General features: G+C 45.7%; 1 protein-coding gene across 2 annotated transcripts in view; it reads right to left on the bottom strand.

Annotated features, from left to right (window-relative positions):
• Window positions 1-11,541: 11,541 nt before the first annotated feature.
• LOC137371841 (villin-1-like) overlaps window positions 11,542-13,928 on the bottom strand; it is a 51,399-nt gene continuing 49,012 nt past the window's right edge. For both annotated transcript variants that reach the window (XM_068034778.1, XM_068034779.1), the window contains exon 20: window positions 11,542-12,902. In XM_068034778.1, coding sequence (XP_067890879.1) covers window positions 12,789-12,902 — 114 coding nt within the window. In that variant the 3' untranslated portion in view covers window positions 11,542-12,788. The remainder of the gene's footprint in view (window positions 12,903-13,928) is intronic.

The raw sequence follows: 13,928 nt of genomic DNA, 5'->3' as shown, positions 1-13,928 counted from the left end.
GTGACACGGTCTATGACCTAAAAAGGTCCGTCAGAGGAGTCTGACCTGGCACTTCCAACGGATGACCTGCTGTCTGTTTATACGAAACTTTCAGGAATTTAGAGGAACCACAGGAAGTGTTCAACAGCTCTTCTTTGTTCGAGGCTCAGCAAGCCAACCCAGGGTTAAAAAAAAGTTAGCACAGACTGCCCAAACTGAAGCTGAAGCAGAGGGAGTTTCAGAATGCTACTATTTAAAGAATGAGATGCTGATGAGGAAGTGGAGACCTTCTCACAGACTTGCAGATGAAGAGTGGACAGTGGTCCACCAGGTAGTGGTGCCGCTGAGGTACCACAGGGAAATACTGAGAATAGCCCACGAAATTCCAATGGCTGGACATGTCGGTATCAGAAAAACCCAAGCCCTCATAAAACAGCATCTTCACTGGCCACAAAGATATGGAGGAGTTCTGTAAGACTTGCCAAATGTGCCAAGTTGTGGGGAAGCCTGAACCTGTAATAAAACCTGCACCCCTACTTCTCACACCAGCCTTTGGGGAACCATTCAGAGGAATGCTGGTAGATTGTGTGGGACCCCTGCTGAAAACAAAAGGGGGCTATCAGTATCTTCTCACCATTATGGATGTCGCGACCTGATTTCCATAGGCTATCTCTCTATGAACTATCTCTGCCAAGGTAGTGGTGGAGGGGCTAACCCAATTCTTCATCCGATATGGGCTGCCTGCCAGGATCCAGTCGGATCAGGGCACGCATTTATGCCCAGTATTTTTCAAAAGGGCATGGGTAATCTGGGCATAACTCAGCTAAAGTCCTCAGCCTACCACTCACAGTCACAAGGGGCTTTGGAGCAGTACCACCAGACCCGAAAGACAATGATCAGGGCCTACTGCTATGAATGCCCCCATGACTGGGACAAAGGACTGGGATTTCTTCTGTTTGTGAACAGGGAGTCACCTAATGAGTCCACTGGCTTTAATCCCTTTGACAAGAGATAAGAGGTCCTCTAAAACTAATCAAGGAGAGGTTTTTAGGACACAGGGACGAACCTTCCCTGTTATCCTACATATCCATGTTCTGAGAATGGCTCACGAGAGCCTGTGCGGTGGCTCAGGAACACCAGAAAACCTTCCAGACAGCTATGAAAAGGCAGGCGGATAAACATGCCAAGGCCAGAACATTTCAGCCTTGAGATCATGTGTTAGTTTCATTAGCATGGGAGAACCATTGAAAGCCGGGTTCAGTGGCCCATACAGAGTAGTAAAGAGAATTAGCAAGGTGAATTATACAATTGGCACCCCAGATCGTAGGAAAAAGCAAAGACTGTGTCACATCAATATGCTAAAATGGTATCACAGCCGAGAAGAGGACAAACAAGCACAGGTCTCTCAGACAGTCAGGAAAGGGGAGGGATGAAAGGGACAGTGAGGACGAGTTAGATGGAGGCCTGGAGGACTCACAAATGGAACCCCCTACCATCAGGTTAGTTAACACTGAAATGTTAGGGAAATTAGACATCGTACTCGCCTATTTAAATGTTGAACAGAGAGAAGACCTAACAAGGCTACACACAACGTTTAAAAGGACATGCAGGGACAAACCAGGGTGCACAACCCTAACCCTACACAGTGTGGATGTAGGAGAGACCCCTCCCATTCAAAAAAATTCCCTATCGCCTAGGTCCCAGTAAACTTTTCGGGAGGAAATTCAGTATATGCTGCAGCCCAGTCAGAGCAGTTTGAGTTTCCCATTTGTGCTCATGCCCAATCATGAATAAAAAAACTAAACCGTAGCCTGGCTATGACAGTGTGAGACCGATGAGTGGGTGTTTGAGGATGAGCGTGTGTGTACAATTTCTTTTTAATTTGCAACCTCATAATGAATTTATATTTTTTAAAAGAAATTTTAAAAAGGAACAGATAAAAGATGACCTGGCCTTAATCACCTTCCTCTTCACTATGGACGTCCAATCTCTCTACACCTCCAGCCCCCCCAGGACTGTTTGAGGGCTCTCTGCTTCTTCCTTGAACAGAGGCCTAACCAGTCCCCATCCACCGCCACCCTCCTCCACCTGGCTGAACTTATTCTCACATTGAACAACTTCTCCTTCAACTCCACTCACTTCCTTCAAGTAAAAGGTGTTGCTATGGGTACCCACATGGGTCCTAGTTATGCCTGTCTTTTTGTGGGATATGTCGACCATTCCTTGTTCCAGTCCTACTCAGGCCCCCTCCCCCAACTCTTTTTCCGGTACATTGATGACTGTATCAGTGCCGTTTCCTATTCCCGCCCCGAACTGGAAAACTTTATCAACTTTGCTTCCAATTTCCACCTTTCTCTCACCTTTACAGGGTCCATCTCTGACACATCCCTTCCTCGACCTCTCTGTCTCCATCTCTGGGGAGAGGCTGTCTACTAATATTCATTATAAGCCCACTGACTCCCACAGCTACCTTGACTACACTTCCTCACACCCTGCCTCCTGTACGGACTCCATTCCATTCTCCCAGTCTCTCTGTCTCCAACGCATCTGCTCTGATGATGCAACCTTCCACGACAGTGCTTCTGATATGTCTTCCTTTTTCTTCAACCGAGGATTCCCCCCCTCTGTGATCGACAGGGTCATCAACCGTGTCCGGCCCGTTTCCCGCACCTCCACCCTCACCCCTTCCCCTCCCTCCCAGATCCAAAACAGGGTTCCTCTTGTCCTCACTTTCCACCCACCAGCCTCCACATCCAAAGGATCACCCTCTGCCATTTTCGCCACCTCCAGCGTGATGCCACTACCAAAAGCATCTTCCCCTCCCTTCCCCTGTCAGCATTCCGAAGGGATCGTTCCCTCCGCGAAAACCTGGTCCACTCCTCCATTACCCCCACCACCTCGTCCCCTTCCCATGGCACCTTCCCATGCAATCGCAGGAGGTGTAATACCTGCCCTTTTATCTCCTCTCTCCTCACTATCCAAGGCCCCAAACACTCCTTTCAAGTGAAGCAGCAATTTACTTGTACTTCTTTCAATTTAGTATACTGTATTCGCTGCTCACAATGTGGTCTTCTTTACATTGGGGAAACCAAACTCAGACTGGGTGACCGCTTTGCGGAACACCTCCGCTCAGTCCGAAAACATGACCCCGAGCTTCTGGTTGCTTGCTATTTCAACACTCCCCCCTGCTCTCATGATCACATCTCTGTCCTGGGATTGCTGCAGTGTTCCAGTGAACATCAACACAAGCTCCAGGAACAGCATCTCATTTACTGATTAGGCACACTACAGTCTAGTGGACAGAACACTGAGTTCAATAATTTCAGAGCGTGACTGGCCCCCATTTTTATTTAGTTTTACTTTGTATTTTTTATTTTTATTTCATTTTATTTTAGTTTGTTTCACCATTACACTTTCCTTTAACCATGTGCCTGCCCACTTTTTTTTCATGTTTTACTTTTGGCTAGGGTTTTGATTATTCTGTCATTTAACACCCTTTCTGCACTAACGCTTTGTCTTTCATCACACTATTAACACACTCTTTGCCTTTGCCCCATGACCTCCTTGTCAGTTATTTTCTGTGACCCTGTCCTATCAACACCGTCCCTTTGTTCTCTTTTGCCCCACCCCCACTTTATTTGCCTAAAACCTATTACATTTTTAAACTTTGCCAGTGCTGATGAAAGGTCACTGACCTGAAACATTAACTTTGCTTCTCTCTCCACAGATTCTGCCAGACCTGCTGAGTATATCCAGCATTTCTTGTTTTTATTTCAGATTTCCAGCATCTGTAGTATTTTGTTTTTATAAAAGATGACCTTGACGGCAGCTTAAGATGACCATTTAATTTGTAACACTGTATCCTACATTGCAAGGTCTGCGAGGTAGAGACAAAATGTCTGCTCATCCCAGTAAGATCCAAGACCTAGGAAGTTTAAGGAAACTGCCTGTTCTTTTTAGCAAGAAGAAATACCCTGCTAACTACCATGCTTGAATCACTGGGTGACTGTCATGTGACAAACCCCACCCCATGGTTTTAAGCTGGTTTTTCTCTGCAACTAGGAAAAACATCTGGGCTCTGACATGTGCAGACCCAAGTGGGGGTCCATCTCTCTCTCTCCATTCCAGCTTGCAAGCTACAAACCCTGCCTGTCGACTGACCACCTCTGCATACTCCGGCTACAATCAGAAACCCCTTTGGAAGAAAACATCCACATCGCTGTCTCCAAGAGACCCACCGAATTCAGCTAGAAGCCAGCCGAAACACCAAACTCCACAGACTGTATACCCTTTTTTTCCTATGGACTCTAACTCTACCCTTCCCCACTCTGTAACATATTTGTGTGTGTGAGAACCTGTAGTGTGTGTGTGAAAGTTGGCTTGGTTTATTATTTAATTAGTTTGGTTTCAGTACAATAAAGTCAATAAAATTAACCTCTTACTTTGATAACTCAGGAAAACCTGTCCGATTGATTACTTACTTGCTATGATCATAACAAGAACCAAACAGCTACTCAATTGGTCAGTACATCCACTTTAAAAAATAATTAACCCTGTTGTGGTCAAGCAAGGAGAGGGAAAAGAGGGAAGTTCTTCAACTCCTCCTCACTGACTGTAACATTTTGCAGATGGCTGTGAAGGCCAATCCTTGAGCTACAGGGTTCTGCCACAAGTGCCGCGTATGAAGCCACCGAGTGACGCTGTGTGTTGTTCTTTTTGTTATTGGTGCCTCTTGCCAAGCCGCTGTAACAACTGGTCGTCGTGGTAGTGCACAGCAGTCCACAGGATGTGTCGCCATTTCCCTCTTTTGGCAACTAGTGACTCCCAGGTGATCGTTAGGGTCTTCATGTCATGTTTGCAAGCATCCTTGAAGCGGAGCTTTGGGCGCCTCCTGGTCCTCTGGTCCCGGCTACCTCACCATACAGAAGGTCCTCGGGTATCCAACCGTCTTCCATCCTGTGGACGTGTCCGATCCATCGAAGCCCCCTCTGTTTGATTCGTGCCAACACACTTGGGAGCTCTGCCTTCGAGAGGACTGCCACATTTGTGATTTTGTCTTGCCAGGATATACCCATAATGCACCGCAAACAGTGAAGATGGAAATTATTGAGCATCTTTTCCTGGTAGGTGTAAGTCGCCAATGTTTCACAGCCATACAGCAAGATGCTGAGAACACAGGCCTTATAAACCATCAGCTCTGGTAAAGATCTGGATAAGACCTAGATAAGGCTTTTCTCTCCATTCTGGCTTCACTGGACATCAAGATCATGTTTCTGCGCAGGACTACATTGGAAAAAAATGTAAGACTCTGCTTCTGGTATAATCTGCTGCCATTTTTTTTTCCTGATCTTTGAGCTCTTGAAAAATATCTGGAAAAATCTAGACCTGGATCTAAACTGCTTCAAATTTCTGGACTTCTCAACATCAAGAAGACGCTTCTGCTCTGGACTACACTGGTTATAACATAAGACCCAAATTCTGTCTGAATTGCTGCTCTGTTGTTGTGATATTTCAAGTAACTTATCAGTTTACTGCCCTGCCCCCATCACTGCTGTGGTTGAGAGACTTCAGTCTCCTGCTGAGACTGTGACTGGTCACAGATTATACTGCATTTTCCGCTTCAGCCTGTTCCTGGCCAGAAAATCACTCACCTGTGCTGAGTTCAGTCTTAAGCAACCTACAGTCATCTCAGATTGACCACCTGAGGGTGTAGTCGCTGGAGGGTTCAGGGGATGGTGGTGGTAACCTGGAGGTGGGATTTCAGAGACTTGTTGCTCCCTTTGCACACCTGGAGGACAAGATCACACCTACATTGTGGCAATCTGGGCCCTGTCCGTCGAGGCCTTCAATATTAACATCAAGAGCTAATGGCTAAGGGAGGAAAGCTGTCAAAATCTAATTCTCAGAACATGGGCATTTATTATCGATCTCTGAGAATGCAATGGTGGCCCTTCTTTTTGAACCTGCTGGGTAGCTGTTAGGTACAACTGAGTCTTTTAAGAGTCATCAGTGTGGGACTGGAGTCACATTTAGGCCAGACCAGGTAAGGATAGCATGTGTCGTTCTTCTAAAGGAGTGAACCTGTTGAGTTTTTAATAACAACTAGAAAACTTCATGAAACAAAAACAAGAAATGCTGGAATCACTCAGCAGGTCTGGCAGCATCTGTGGAAAGAGAAGCAGAGTTAACGTTTCGGGTCAGTGACCCTTCTTCGGAACTGACAAATATGAGAGAAGAGCAGAACTTCTTCAAGGTAGGCATTCCTGGAAGAGAAGTGGCAGTGAATTAAACACTAAAATAAAAGCAAAATACTGCGGATGCTGGAAATCTGAAACAAAAACAAGAAATGCTGGAATCACTCAGCAGGTCTGGCAGCATCTGTGGAAAGAGAATCTGTGGAAGGGTCACTGACCCGAAACGTTAACTCTGCTTCTCTTTCCACAGATGCTGCCTAAACACTAAAATAAAAGCAAAATACTGCGGATGCTGGAAATCTGAAACAAAAACAAGAAATGCTGGAATCACTCAGCAGGTCTGGCAGCATCTGTGGAAAGAGAATTTGTGGAAGGGTCACTGACCCGAAACGTTAACTGTGCTTCTCTTTCCACAGATGCTGCCTAAACACTAAAATAAAAGCAAAATACTGCGGATGCTGGAAATCTGAAACAAAAACAAGAAATGCTGGAATCACTCAGCAGGTCTGGCAGCATCTGTGGAAAGAGAATCTGGGGAAGGGTCACTGACCCGAAACGTTAACTGTGCTTCTCTTTCCACAGATGCTGCCAGACCTGCTGAGTGATTCCAGCATTTCTTGTTTTTGTTTCAGATTTCCAGCATCCGCAGTATTTTGCTTTTAGAAAACTTCATGGTCACTTTCACTGCCAAATTTTTTATTTCCAGATTTTCTTTAAGAAACTGGATTCAAATTCTCAAAGTGCCCATAGTGGGATTCTCTGGATTATTAGTCCAGTAACATAACCACTACCCTGAAACATCCCAGTTGGTCACAGCTATACTTTCTCAACAACTTTCCTTTGAACAGAAAGTTTCATTGTTTGGATGACATTTATCCAGTGGCAGATTTAATCACGGCAGGATTGTCACCTCTGTCAGACGCTTGTGGGTTCAGATCCAACTCCAGAGACTCGAGCACATAATCCAGGTTAACACTCCCAGTTCAGTACTGAGGGAGAGCTGCACTGTCAGAGGTGCTGTTAAACGGAGGCCAGTCTGCCCTCTCAGTTGATGTAAAGATCCACAGCATTATTTTGAAGAGGAGCAGGAACGTTCTCCCAAGGCAATGTTTATCCTTCAACCAATACCATTAACAAACATTAACTGATCTTTAACTCGTTGCTGTTTGTAGGAGTTTACTGTGAACAAGTTGGCTGCTGCGTTTTCTACATTACAACAGTGACTGCAAATCAAATGTACTTCGTTGGCTGTAAATAGTGTTGGGACAGAGTTTGTGAAAGGCACAATATAACTGCAGATTTCTGAGTTAAAATGGGGGCTATTGTTCTGTGGAAGGGACCAAATGAACAGACAGGGGATTTCAGTAAATGATTAGTATAATTAACCAAAAAAACATACATTTAGCACTGTACAGCTGCAGGGTCATTGCTGAAAAGAGGGGTACAGAGAAAGCAACATCACCTTAATAGTTGTCCCATTAGCATTCCCCCAGTGTGATGCTGCACCTTTTTTATTCTTCCATGGGATGCAAGTATCACTGTCAAAGCAAGAGGTTTTTGTCGAGGTTCATCCCAAGCAGCTCTGTAACACAGGAGTCTGTGCTCTACGGGCTGTTCCCAGGGACGCACACCAAGATAAACATCTACTGCTGCTGGAGGACCATCAATTCGGTGAAAGACGCTCTTTGGTCTGCCCGAAACTTGCTGGTCTTCCAGTGCAAAGAGTTGTCCACGACCGAGTGTTGCAGTCTGGCACATTCCAAGGTCCAGGACTACGTGCTGAGGGACGCATTAAAGCTTGGGGCTCAATGGGAAAAGACCGCTGTGTGAGGTCCCCCCCACCAAAGTGAACTGAGGGGCTGGATCCAGAAAATATGGGTTTGCTGCAAAATGTACATGGCATGTAAAATGAAATGGAAGGGTTGTGAGACAACTCACTCCTGTATTGAAAGAACCTGATCTCCTTTGCACTTTTTGTATTGTCAACTTGGTGCTGTTTTGAACTGTTTTGTAATGTACTTTTTACAGATTTTTATGAATAAAGTATATTTTGGAAAAAAAAACACAGAGATAGCTCTGTGATCAGCAGCCTGAAGGAACAGATGGCTCGGTAACATCTTCGCAGTCCGACATATTAAGGATCAGCAAATCCTTTTATGCTGAGCTGTACGACGTGAAGCCCACTGACTGCACGGCTTCCCAGTCCTTCCTGTCATCAGAGGTCTTAGATGACAGCCTGAGGGAGAGACTGGACAAACCGTTAACTCTGGGTGAGCTGACAAACGCCGTCAGGTCCTTTGAGACGAGTAAAACTCCTGGAAGCGATGGCTTTTCGGTCGAGTTGTATTCGACGCTGTGGGACTGGGTCGGCCCAGACCTGCTGGAAGTATACGAGAGTATACTTCTGGCCGGCAGCATGTCAGAATCCATGAGGAAAGGCATCATCACCCTCATCTACAAGCGGAAGGGGGAGAGGGCAGAAATCAGAAATTGGCGGCCCATCTCACTGCCTAATGTTGACTACAAGATTCTGTCCAAAGTCATCGCCAGTTGGGTCAAGTCTACTCTGGAGTTGGTGATTCACCCTGACCAGACCTGCACTGTACCCGGCAGGAAGATCTCTGATAGTCTCGCGCTACTCAGGGATACGATCGCCTATGTACGGAACAGGAGGGTGGACACCTGCCTCATCAACATGGACCAGGAGAAGGCTTTTGACAGGATATCGCACACCTACATGATGGACGCGTTCTCCAAAATAGGGTTTGGGAAGCGAATCTGCAATTGGATCAAACTGCTCTATACAAACATCAGTAGCGCAGTCTCAATCAATGGGTGGGAATCAAAAAGTTTCCCGATCAAATCTGGAGTCAGACAGGGTTGTCCTCTCTCCCCCTGTCTTGTTTGTTTACTGTATTGAACCTTTTGCTGAGTCCATTAGGAAGGATGCAGGCATAAGAGGAATGACAATCCCAGGCAATGGAGGCATTCAGGTAAAAACCTCCCTGTACACGACAACGCCGTCTTCTGCTCGGAACCACTGTCCGTTTGCAGACTGATGAGCATCTGCAACCAGTTCAGACTGGCCTCGGGAGACAAAGTCAACGACAGCAAGAGCGAGGCCATGTTCTTTGGGAACTGGGCCGACCAATCCTTTGTCCCCTTCACAGTCAGGTCAGACTACCTGAAGGTGCTGGGGATATGGTTCGGAAGGGCTGGAGCATGCACCAAAACCTGGGAGGAGCGAGTAGCCAGGGTACACGACAAACCGAGCATGTGGGAGCAGCGATCTCTTTCGATTGTGGGTAAGAACCTGGTCACCAGGTGCGAGGCACTCATGTTGTTGCTGTATGTGGCGCAGGTCTGGCCCATACCCTACTCCTGCGCCTTGGCGGTCACCCGAGCCATTTTCAGCTTTATCTGGAGATCTAAAATGGGCCAGGTCCGGAGGGACACAATGTTCAAACCTCTGGGTAAGAGCGGGAAAAATGTACCAAAACTTCGCCCTCATCCTGACGACCACCTTCGTGCGCGGCTGCATCAAGCTGTGTGTAGAGCCCTAGACACTGTGTGTATGCAAGCACCAAGTGTCACTATGCACTGAGGTTCTGTCTGTCCCCGGTGTTGCAAAGGATGGTTCTGGCCACATTGCCGCTGAACACTGCATCCAGTTGGACTGTGCCATCCCACCTATCCTTTGTGGGAAAGTTTCTGCGGGAAAACACCTTTGACCACCAATTTATCAGGTGCACAGAATGTCCTCAAGGCCCTACGGGAAAAGGAGATGGTGGATCTTGTCGGATGGTTCCCTGAGCAGACTGCCAAAGTCATTTGGCAGAATGCCTCATCACCAGAACTTTCAAACAAACACCAAGCTGTAGCTTGGCTGTTGGAGAGATGGGCCCTCCCCATCTGATCCTGCCTGCATGCCCAGAGTCTCACCCCCTCCACACGCTGCCTTCGAGGTGGCTGCGCTGGGGAAGAGACTGTTGCCCACCTCGTTCTGGAATGTGCCTTTGCAAAGCAGTTGTGGAAAGAGATGCAGTTGTTTTTGGTCGAGGTTCATCCCAAGCAGCTCTGTCACACAGGAGTCTGTGCTCTACGGGCTGTTCCCAGGGATGCACACTGAGATAAACTTCAACTGCTGCTGGAGGACCATCAATTTGATGAAAGACGCTCTTTGGTCTGCCCGAAACTTGTTCTTCTAATACAAAGAGTTGTCCACGACCGAGTGTTGCAGTCTGGCACATTCCAAGGTCCAGGACTACGTTCTGAGGGACACACTAAAGCTTGGGGCAGCCGCTGCAAAGGCTCAATGGGGAAAGAGCACTGTGTAAGGTCCTCCCACCAAAGTGAACCAAGGGGCTGGACCCATGGAAAATACCTTGGGCTATACACACCAAATATAGGTTTGCTGTAAAATGTCCATTGTATGTAAAATGGAATGGAAGGGTTGTGAGACAACTGACTCCCTTACTGAAGAAAACTCATTTCTTTTGCACTTTTTGAATGTCAACTTGGTGCTGTTTTGAACTGTTTTGTAATTTTTTTTTTTAAATACAGAATTTTATGAATACAGTATATTTGAGGAAAAAAAGAATTTGTTGTCCCCTTGAACCGAATAGTGTTCTCAGCCATTTCAGAGGGCAGTTAAGGGACCCAGGCTAATGTTCTGTGGACACAGGTTCAAATCCCACCACAGCAGTTAGTGGAATTTAAATTCAATTAATTATTTTTTAAAAATCTGGAATTGAAAGCTAGTCTCAGTAATGGTGCTATAAAATCATCATCGATTGTCATAAAAACCCAGCTGGTTCACCAATGTCCTTTAGGGAAGGAAATCTCGTCCTCGTCTGACCTACATGTGACTCCAGACCCACAGCAACTTGGCCGATTCTTAACTGCCCTCTGAAATGGCCTCACAAGCCACTCAATTGTCAAGGGCAATTAGGGATGGCCAACAAATGATGGCCTTGCCAGCGATACCCACATTTCAAGAATTTTTTAAAAGTCAATCGCAGTTAAAAGTCAACCACATTGCTGTGGCTCTGGAGTTACATTTAGGCCAGACTGGGTAAAGATAGCAGATTTCCTTCCCTAAAGGATATTAGTGTACCAGTATTTTTTTTTTTTAAAACGATAATCAATGAAAGTAATGGTGCCATTACTGAGACTGGCTTTCAATTCCAGATTTTTAAAAATTAATTCATTAATTCACCAGCTGCTGTGTTGGGATTTGAACCAGTGTCCCAGGGCAATATCCTGGGCCTCTGGATTACCAGCCCAGTGATATTACCACTATGCCACTGTCTCCCCTCTCGCCCCCTCACCCTGTCCAATAAAAAGGCAAAGTATATATTGTGTGAATCATTTCATATATTTATTTTTGTGGACAATTCATAAATACATTTCACATGCACAGTTAATTGAAGTGAATTAATGCAAGCATCACTAATTAAGATGCTGAAATGCTGTACAGTGTGATTCATAGACACCCCCAGCCCAAGATTAGAACTGCAATTCGCTGCTTGGTGAAACATTGCTCTCCATTTCCAATTTTTGCTATTGATTCACATATTCCAACCCTGAAGTGCAAGACTTGGGTTTTCAAAAATAAAAGTAAAGGGATTCAGAAGATAATTAGCATTGGTCATATCAGTGCGAAGTCAGAAATATGATCTACACTTGGGGACATTAGATTTGAACCCATGCACAATTCTGGCTTCCGGGGGAGGCACAAGGGAGGAATCAGCCATCTTGTTATTTCTTATTGATTCTACAATGTACAATGTGCATTTACAGGAGAGTGCTACTAGTTTGTTTTTTTTTGGTTTGTACCATTTCCAGATTTCCATCACTGCTCAAATATTGGAAAGAAAAAAGGGAAGTAGCAAGTGGCATTTTGCCAATTTAGACTGTCAGAAGAAAATGCTGTTTTAGCAGCATTCTTCTGAAACAGCCTCTTAAAAAAATGGACAGCTCCATCTGACTATACATTCAACAGGTCAAGCCCGAGATCCAATTTTAATACATCTTACAGTATAACAAATATGCAGAATTTCATGAAATAAAGAACCTATAACTGATTTATATTACATTATTAAAGCACTGGAAAGTAGCTATCTTGGAAAATCTGCCCTAGAATCTCTGTTTTCACTAAATAGCTTAGAAGCAGTAGCTTTTGGGATAACTTCATGTATCTGCAAATGACGGTTCGATTTGGTGCTCTACTGCTGACAGAATTGGGCTTCTGCAGTAGATGTCGCTAGCGAGCCATGTCACTGGCTGCTGTAGTCACCTCCAGTAGTTGATTTGGGGGCTGCAGTTCCTTATTTGTCAACTCAAATCTCAAACAGGAACGGAAAACTACTTCAGAGCTTAATTAAGTTTGTGCTAACTTAACTACAATGGATAGATTTCAGCTGATCTACATATTCTCACAGCAACTTACACAAGCAATAAGAGGTACTGATGGGTTTGGCAGAGTTTTTTTTTTAAAACAAAGTTGATAATTCTGTCTAAATGGGTATTTTGATTTCTCCCCTCCCCGCAATCACACTGTTTGGAATTAATTTCTTTTTAAATAAACAGAGCAGCCTAGTTAAGCTCATGCTTCTAAAACAATCCTTTTTGTTTCTTCAGGTTCTTCTGTTTCCACTCTGGCATCGCATTGAACTTCATTCTTGTTGTGTTAAAAATCATCTGGAAGTCTTCATCTGAAAGGTACTCCTGTGCGTTGAAGGGAACAGAATAAGAACACAAAAGGACATCAACCCAGAGATACAGGCTAGTAGAATATACATAGAAATATACATCAATAGAAAATGCATCAGCCATGGCTCAGTGGGTAGCACTCTCTCACCTCAAGAGTTCAAGCAACTCTCCAGAGACTTAAGCAGTAAATCCAGACTGACACTCCCAGAGCGGTACTGAGCGAGTGCTGCAGTGTCTGAAGTGCCATCTTTCAGATGAACCATTAAACCAAGGCCCATCTGCCATCTCAAGTGAACATAAAACCAAAGACACTATTCAAAGATGAGCAGAAGAATTCCTGCTGCCCTAGCCAAAACATATCCCTCAACCAACATCACTAACAATAAAAGTTACCTGGTCATTATCTGATTGGTGTTTGCGGGGCCTGGTTGCTACATTTCCTACATTGCAACAGTGGCTACACTTCAAAAGTGTTGCACGTACCATCACTAAGACCACCTACTTCCACCTTTGTAGAATTTATGGGGAGGCAGTGGCATAGTGGTAATGTCACTGGACTGTTAATCCAGATGCCCAGGCTAATGCCCTGGTGACATGGGCTGAAATCCCACTTTGGAAGCTGGTGGAATTTAAATTCAATCATTAATGGCTACCACTAGGCGGCGCTGCAGTGGCACATGCACAGATGCAGCCTATGCCACTAAAACATCACAGTCTGCGAAGTCAGCAGCTGCCAGGACTAAAGATGGCGCTGCTCAAATAATCACACGAAGGCAACCTAAACACAACGGCAGGAGGGAGCGAGAGCGTGGGGTGCAGGAGAGAGCGAGCAGACAGGCCGGGAAGGGGGGTGGCGCGTGGGGAGAGGAGGAGAGCACACCCGTCGCCACCAAGGTCTTCGGCTGCGCTCTCCCCGCTTCCCCCACCCCCGCGCTCTCCCCGCTTCCCCCACCCCCGCGCTCTGCCCGCGTTACTCAATGACGTAATCTGCGCATGCACCAACCGACCAGTCCTGGCAATGCAGAACGCAGCGCATGCGCA

The sequence above is a fragment of the Heterodontus francisci genome, chromosome 7, assembly GCF_036365525.1.
Source record: "Heterodontus francisci isolate sHetFra1 chromosome 7, sHetFra1.hap1, whole genome shotgun sequence".
In the NCBI taxonomy this organism is placed as follows: Eukaryota; Metazoa; Chordata; class Chondrichthyes; order Heterodontiformes; family Heterodontidae; genus Heterodontus; species Heterodontus francisci.
Note: the sequence above shows the minus strand (reverse complement) of the source record. Positions and strands in the feature narration are given on the sequence as shown.